Raw genomic sequence first — 8,184 nt, 5'->3', positions numbered from 1 at the left:
ATACATTTGAATCAGGGATCCCGGAGCCGTATTTTTTTCGACTCCCTGATTTGAACTAGCCAGCCAGTTGCTAAGGTGACAATGGCGTCAAATTGACGCAAAACTGCCAGCTCTTTCCAATTATTTTTTTCAGCTTTTTATACTGTAGCTGAGCAAATATGCAAAGAGTGCACTGTTCAATCGGTCAAGCTTCGCAGTTAGCATTTTATTTATCTCATTGTTGTCCAGTTTTGTCTGAATGAGGAGATACATGTAGCTTTGAGCTGGTGAGGAAAGATCCAGGTATCACTGTAAGAATGGCCAGTGATAGCGATGACAGCGTCTACTCTGGTCTGGAGGACGAGCCTGATACGGAGTCAGAGCTAGAGGTGAGGCAAAATCACAGCCGAAATTAGGTTCAGATCATTTTTGTATTCCTGCGAAAATCCCATTCGTGCTAATGCTATTGTTGCCTAGGGGTTTGTCATGCTAGTATCGCAGAAATAGGTCTACACAGATACCTTATGGATTGATACAGTCGAGCTCGGTTGAGAGAGCTGGCTAAAATGTAGAAAGACCAAAAGGAGAAATGTAGATACAAGTACTAGTAATCAAAAAATCTGGTTGATTCAATTCCTTCTAGCTTTGGATATCTGGTACACCCGACGTTCCTGCCGAGTGACCTTAGGCCTGCCCCTAGGACTTGTCACCCGGTCCCTTCCGTACCTTCTGACACGTTACCCCAATCCTGTGTTTCCAGTTCTGAGTGTTCACCGCGTGGCATCCACCACTGGTACCTCGACTCCGGCCCAGACCAGGAAACACTATCCAATGTAGTACTTGCTACGAGTGACTTGTAGCAGCCAGTTTTTTCTCTGTGATGATATCCCAGTGCGGCCGTCTTCCCTGTGTGCCTCACACTCTCCTCCATAGTACATCATGTGCATGCACCTGAGATTATTATTATTTATTACATTTTGAATAGGGCATTCCCGCCTGCTGGCGTCCCCGTCAGCCCGTGTTACCTGCCATGGATACATGCTGTATGTTAGTGTCATGTGACTAAGAAGCAGCATGCCTTTTACCTTGTGAAAAAAAGTGGTAGCGACCACTTGTCTCATATGACCACTAAGTTCATACTGCAGCTCCGGGTACCGGGTATACTAAGACTGCGTAGGGTGCATTTACACCTGTACTAGGCTGTAGCCGTTCATGCTGAACAAGTGTGACGCCAGGGCCCTACCCATGTGTGTCAGATGCCATGCCAATGTTTATACCCAGGACACACCTGATTACACCGTGCTCCCCTCGCGGCTAACGCTGCATGTTTGATATGGGTACATTGCCCAGTCTGTCCATGCTACGCATAGTAGGCTCATGCATGTCGCCGGGTCCCCGAGCATGTTTCATGCACTACTAGTAACCCAAACCATCAAGATACGTAACTCCATTACATGGCTTGTCACGGCCTCCATTCCCCACCATGCACTCAATCACAGCACCATGGATTCAGTAAAAAATCCTCTTTCGCATCAGCCGCGGCAGCCAGCTCATCTGAGCTGTCCTTCTTCGCCTTGAAATGAAAGTTTTTTCTGAGTTTTCTTTCTCTATGGCGACGATGTCAAGATCTCCGTTGTCATGATGGCCGTGAAGTGCTGGCAACACTTGGGCATTGTGTTATTGTTTTCTTTTTGATGATCTTTCTTGCCCTTTTGAAATTTGTTGGAGTGATGTTTAGGGCATGTTCGATTGGTAAGGATCGGGATCCAGATCTCAGATCCCTCGGATCCTTCAGATTCAACTGAACACTTACTTTATTTTGGACCTTGACTGTTGCCATGTTGAAAATGGCGCTCACAAGGCACCCAAAAGGGTGAACGTCGTACTCATCGCGTGCGTCGTACAAAAAGTCAACAAGCTCTATCTCCATCCACGTGTGCGTATCACAATGTGTACAAAAATGATTTTTACCCGCCATATACGCACAAAGGTCACGTTTGGATCCGTTGGATCCGATCAACCCTGCTCCCCGAGGAGGGTTGACCGGATCCAAATCCGAAGGATCCGGATCCGGATTCGACCAATCGAAAGGGTGCGAATCCAGTGGATCCGGTGGATCGGGATCCCGATCCTACCAATCGAACATGCCCTAAGATAAACCAGTGAGTGCTAAACTGACTTAGATTTAGTATTTGAATTCTTCATACTCCCTACTGGCATCATTGCCCATAAGTGATCAATGTTGTTGCATATCTCTTTGGTTGTTTGCTTTGGCAGTCGTCGTCGGACGAAGAGGAGACTACCTTGTCAGACTTGGCGGAGGAAAGTGATGCTAGTGATGAAGAGGTTAGTACACTAGATGTCCTAGTGCTATGCTATCAGCATAATAATGCAGGTTTTCTAACCTGAATACTTGCATTGAAAAGCTCACTAATTCCAATGTTCAAAGTTCCATGTTGATGGGAGCAGCCATTCTGGTGTTACAGCGGCTGGACGCTTTCACGAAATTAGGTGGCATCATGATGACGTCATGCCCAGAACAGGCCAGATCAGTGAGGTCACAGAAGTAAACTTTGTGTGGGAATAGGTTTTGATTGGCCAGATTATTCCCCTGCAACGTTTATCACGTACACAGTGTAACTGTATATGCTGTGCCATTTGAATCGTATGTGATGTGTCACTTGTACTGTTGTGGACATTGAAATCCGTTGAGAAGTCAATTGGCCATGTGGTGCTGGCCGTACAGCCGTGAGCACTGCTGGTCTGGCCGTACAGCCGTGAGCACTGCTGGTCTGGCCGTACAGCCGTGAGCACTGCTGGTCTGGCCGTACAGCCGTGAGCACTGCTGGTCTGGCCGTACAGCCGTGAGCACTGCTGGTCTGGCCGTACAGCCGTGAGCACTGCTGGTCTGGCCGTACAGCCGTGAGCACTGCTGGTGCTGGCCGTACAGCCGTGAGCACTGCTGAGCACTGCTGGTCCATCCTTACTATGTTACAGTGTTGGTACGCGCTAAGCAAGTATGGGCGCCGGCCTTGGTCATCCCACCGGATTTCTGTGTCCACAACAGTATATCTAAGCAGTACTCTTTTCCTTTTCTGTACTAGCTTCTCTGCCTAGTCTAAGGTGTGTGGAGGTGCCAATATCTGTCTTGGTGGATGCAGGTCTGTGTAGGTGTGGTACAAACAACCAGTACACTGGAGAAAAGCAAAGTCCCTCAACTGGTCCAAGTGTGCAGTCTACACATACATGAGCGCACTCCCTTCATTCTGGTCATTCGTGAATTATAAAACTGGGTCCAGAATGTGTAATCGAACCCGTCCATCGAGCCCCTTGAAGTTTGTCCTGAAGAGGTTTGACTGTGCTGCACTGTAGTTCACTTCAATGTACTGGGTGGTCTGCATCTCATGAAGGTGGGCATATCCTGATATTTGAACTATTTGCGCTACATGTGTGCACGTGTGTGTATGTGTGTGTGTGTGTGTGTGTGTGTGTATGTGTGTGTGTGTATGTGTATGTGTGTGTGTGTGTGTGTGTGTGTGTGTGTGTGTATGCTGGTGTTTTACTGTGTTAGGACATGCGCAATACAGTTGGCAATGTGCCGCTGGAATGGTACAAAGATCAAAAGCATGTCGGCTACACTCTAGATGGAAAGAAGATCCTCAAGTCCGCTTCGAATATGGATGAGGTCAGTGAGACAGCATACATAAATATAGGAATAATTTAGGGCTGAAACGATCGTGGATTTTCACCTATCGATTACTCTTGAGCTTAACGATCGATTTATCGATTATAATCGTTAGCAGAGAGTGTCAGAATTTTGTGCAAACATTGCTCTGTTTCCGAAATCTAAGCCATCATAATACCACAAATTTGCATTAGTGACAGGATAGCTCAGAAACATGGTAGTTATAAATTCAATTTAACCTCAGAATGTGCACCATGCCCCTGGCAACTGCATACTCACAGTGGAAACTGATTCAAACTTCACAAAAACGAGGGTTTTCAGTACTTTTTGGACTCAAAATCCCTAACGAGTAATCTATAACGTAACGATTACTTGATTGATAAGGAATTATCGATCGATTACCGAGTAATTGGTATAATCGTTTCAGCCCAAAATAATATAGGAATATTTTTTGCCTGATGATCGCATAAGTGTGAAACTCTGAGTTACAATATAATTATGTTCCACCTTATAAGGAAGCTGTGCGCAGAGAGGACTCACCATGGCCAGGGACCAATAACAAGATAGATACATGTAGAATTGTAGACTTGTATCCGTCCACAGCAGCTGTTGCAACGTAGATCAGAGAATTGGAGCTCATCTCCTCACGACGGCTCGTGTCTCCGTATGACATTGCATTCTGTATGTTTGTATGGAAGTATGAACAATGCCAAAGTGCTTGAAATGCTGCAAGCACATTGAGCTAGCACCAGGCCACCTGCATATAATTGTAGAGATGCTAACTAGACCATACTAGAACTCCGTTCCATAAGCACACGTATGAACACACCAGAAAAACTCAGGGATATGACTATCTAGTTCGTTCCTGAAGGTGGTCAAATTTCTAAGCTTCCATGCTATCTAAACCGCTTTTGGTTTTGGTGGTGATGCTGATGCAGATGCGGCTGCTGATGGTGCTATTGGTTGTGGTGGTGCGGCTGATGCTACGAATGATCATGATGACACTGGTGGTAGCAATGCTAGCAGTGTCATCCACCTTGTTACCTTCAACAAATCATAACGTCTGTTGTATTAACTCGATTCCATGATCTTTGGCTCCTCGGAAAGGTTATTTCATGAGAAATGCAAAGAGAACACAGCCGAGGCCATGAGTCCAGCGCTGGAAGCTCGATGGAATCCACACCTACACGTAGCCTGATTCACGACTGAAATGCAATTTGCTTCGCCATTTCATCTTCCTTCATCTTAGGATTCTGATTTTTGTACAAGCTGAAGACGTCAACCGCCTTCACATGTGCTGGTTGTCTTGGGACGTAAGCGGTATGCAAAAAGAATTCAACCTTTGATATTTTCAGAATGCACGTAAAATACATTTACCATAACGTTGTTGCCCGATATCATCGGATAGAAGCATCCTTATTATCTCTTCGGTGATTGTTGGAGGCGGTAGCCTGGCGTTTTCTTATGGAGAAAGCGCCTTCGATCTTGAAATTTGATCGCTACTTGACCAAGTTACAAAGGTTTTACTGATTGTTCTCTGGAGAACGAGAAAGTATGCGCTGGCGGTTAAAGAGTTAGCATGTTGGCTGGCAGTATGTTCTGACATCTGTTACTGTACCAAATTTTGCCTTGGTATGTTGTAGATTGATGCATTTCTGGACCGCATGGATAATCCTGACTTCGGGTAAGTGTATGCCGTATTTTTAGTGTTTTTTATTTATTTGTAGAGTGCTGCTTGGTTTGGACATTATTCTTGGAAGTGTGCTTGGAATGCAGCATTTAGTACTTCGAAGCAGTGGTTCAGTGGTTTCTTCACATACATGTACATGAACTACAGTAACAGTGCTGCTCAGTGAAGTCCAATGAAGCGAGTGAATGCCACGCCGGGCGCTGTGCAGCCAAAGGCTTGCGGACACGGTGATGTGAGCTGGTGCAGGACGCAAACTTGACTCACACAATCGGACTTCTTTGAGCACTGTTCATGTACTTGTATATGTATATGGCTGTAGCACTCTAGTAGCGTAGAGAGTATCATTGGCTGCTGGTATGGTGTATTGATGAGGAGGAGTGTCTGCCTGCTCTGGTCCTGTGCATGTCTATAGCCGTACTGTCACCGACCCTCAGACTGGCCAGAGTAGAGTTCTGACGGACGATGAAGTGGCCATGATAGAGCGTATGACCCAGGGTCTCTACCCGCATGAAGACTTCGATCCACACGCTGTGAGTACTGTGCGTGTGTGTAGTATGCCAATGTGGCAACTGTGTCCTTCATTCTGGTGTTGAGTCTGATGCCGTGGCTGTGTTGTTTGCTTGGCTGTGTTTGAGTGCTGTGTGCCATTGATCACGTATTTGGAGGGCATGTGCTGCATCGCAGTCCGACTATCGCGCCCCGGGATTGCTTTGTCTGTCCGGATGAGTTGCATTTATATTGCTCCCAGTATGTTCTGCGTGCCTTTCTTGTGCCATGTGCATCTCGTCATACTTGCTAGTGCTGTTTGCGCTTGTTGCAGGCACTTAGATAGACTCTGCTGTATGTGTTGGGCATGATGATCTAAGGGTTCTGTGTTTGACTTTCTTCACTTTCACCCTGTAGCCGTATGTGGATTTCTTCACGAATGAAGTCGAACCGCATCCACTGCAGGACATGCCGGACCCCAAGCGCCGATTTGTTCCATCGAAATGGGAGCATAAAAGAGTGAGTATCTGTGTATAACAAGTTACTTTGTAAGGAACTGTTCTTGTTTTAGGCAAGCTGCTTCCCCTAGGCCAGCGGAAAGTTGTACAGGTTCACGTATTGTTATTGCAGCCTTATACATGGACTGTACTTGGTCGGTTGTACGTGCTAAATTGTAGTTATTGTAAACTTTGCTGGTTGCCTTTTCAGGTCATGAAAATGGTGCGCGCCATCCGCAATGGCTGGATCAAGCCACCAAGTGAGAAGGAAGCAGAGAAAACACGCTATCATGACATCTGGGCGACAAGTGATTCGGTGAGTGACAGCACTGTTGGCAAGATACTGACACTATTGCTGCAGGTTGTGCCAAAGCGTGGTATGTGTACTTGTACGCTTTCTTCATGCCTGCTTCCGCAGTCACTTTTTGTAGCTGATAGCACATACCTAGCTGACCACGTGATCAATAATTTTGTCCATTTACAGGTGCGAGACTGTACCATAAAACCTTCACGCTCTTCCTCAAAGCATACCCAAGATATTTTAGGGTTGCATGTTGTGAGCTGCTCCCTTCGCACTCGCATGCGCACACCATACACACACACGCGCGCGCACCCGCACGCACGTGCACACACACACACACACACACACAAAGTATCTACATTGAAGTGTGGTTCAATACCAGCCCACATTGTATATCATAGTGTTCCGTCTTTCGGAATTTTGTGTACCTTCAATCTTCCCAACTGCTGACAATTGTGACTTTTAAACTTGTCTCCTGTCTTCCAATCACGACTCGTTACTTTCACCAATAGTACATAACCAGGTTATGCACTCTTGCTTTCACGAGTATCACTTGCCTAAGTCTCAATCTTCCACCGTTTTCCCATTCAATGTCTACGACTGTAGTATGTGTACACAGTACTGATTGGAAACGTCTTCTAATTTAAACACATGTGCCGTAAATGTTATCTGCTGCCCGTCAAGAGCCCTTGCCTCGATCTAATTCCATAGTACAGAGTTCCAAGATGGTGATGTATGTACACATTCCTATTCGTTGTGCTTTCGGTTTTGTGGTGCTGCAGAATTTGGCAACTCGCCGTAACCCTTTGCTGATGGCAGCCCCGAAGATGAAGCTACCTGGTCAGTAATAGCTATTTTAAAAGCCCATCATGTCTGCATTGTTGTCTTTCTGCTTGTCATCTAGCAAGTTTTATATTTCCCGGCTCAATTTACAAGCACATCCGTTTTCGTTGTTGTTGGCAACCAATCATCAGACAACAGTGAAGGAGATTGGAAGCAGCGCAGGTTTCTGAGCAGAGGTGTGTGTGTGTGCGTGTGTGTGTGTGTGTGTGTGTGTGTGTGTGTGTGTGTGTGTGTGTGTGTGTGTTTGCTTGTCCATGCTTGGGTATACCTTATGTCCAATCACAGGTCATGCAGAGTCATACAACGCACCTCCAGAATATCTGCCAACAGCAGAGGAGGTATGGTTTTTTGCAATCAAAAAGGAAAATCGTGTCTTCAGACTATTGCTGTGTGCCTCATGGTGATCATTTTAGTGTTTCTGTTGTGAGGCTACTTTTAGTCGTGTCCAACAATGCTCAAATGTCTAGACCTTAGTCAGCTTAGAGGGTGACTGATCTAGTGGTTTCACTGGTTGCACGACATGTCACCTTGTTACTATTCATCGTGTAGTGCAATTGTCTTTATCTGTCCACATCCCTACATGTACTTATGGATTTGGTGGTATTTCCCACTGCTGTCTGCTACTTAGTGGCACAGCGTTCAGGACTCGTGCAGTTGAAGTTAGTTTACCACACTCACACACACACATACTGGCCTTTCAAAA

The 8,184-nt window shown here is 45.9% G+C and overlaps 1 protein-coding gene across 1 annotated transcript in view; it reads left to right on the top strand.

Annotated features, from left to right (window-relative positions):
• The first annotated feature begins 160 nt into the window (after positions 1–160).
• LOC135822819 (ribosome biogenesis protein bop1-like) overlaps positions 161–8,184 on the top strand; it is a 26,280-nt gene continuing 18,256 nt past the window's right edge. Inside the window, exons 1-9 of the mRNA XM_065335657.1 lie at positions 161–368; positions 2,257–2,325; positions 3,551–3,664; positions 5,308–5,348; positions 5,767–5,884; positions 6,258–6,359; positions 6,549–6,653; positions 7,421–7,478; positions 7,767–7,819. Coding sequence (XP_065191729.1) covers positions 297–368; positions 2,257–2,325; positions 3,551–3,664; positions 5,308–5,348; positions 5,767–5,884; positions 6,258–6,359; positions 6,549–6,653; positions 7,421–7,478; positions 7,767–7,819 — 732 coding nt within the window. The 5' untranslated portion in view covers positions 161–296. The remainder of the gene's footprint in view (positions 369–2,256; positions 2,326–3,550; positions 3,665–5,307; positions 5,349–5,766; positions 5,885–6,257; positions 6,360–6,548; positions 6,654–7,420; positions 7,479–7,766; positions 7,820–8,184) is intronic.

The sequence above is a fragment of the Sycon ciliatum genome, chromosome 1, assembly GCF_964019385.1.
Source record: "Sycon ciliatum chromosome 1, ocSycCili1.1, whole genome shotgun sequence".
In the NCBI taxonomy this organism is placed as follows: Eukaryota; Metazoa; Porifera; class Calcarea; order Leucosolenida; family Sycettidae; genus Sycon; species Sycon ciliatum.
Note: the sequence above shows the minus strand (reverse complement) of the source record. Positions and strands in the feature narration are given on the sequence as shown.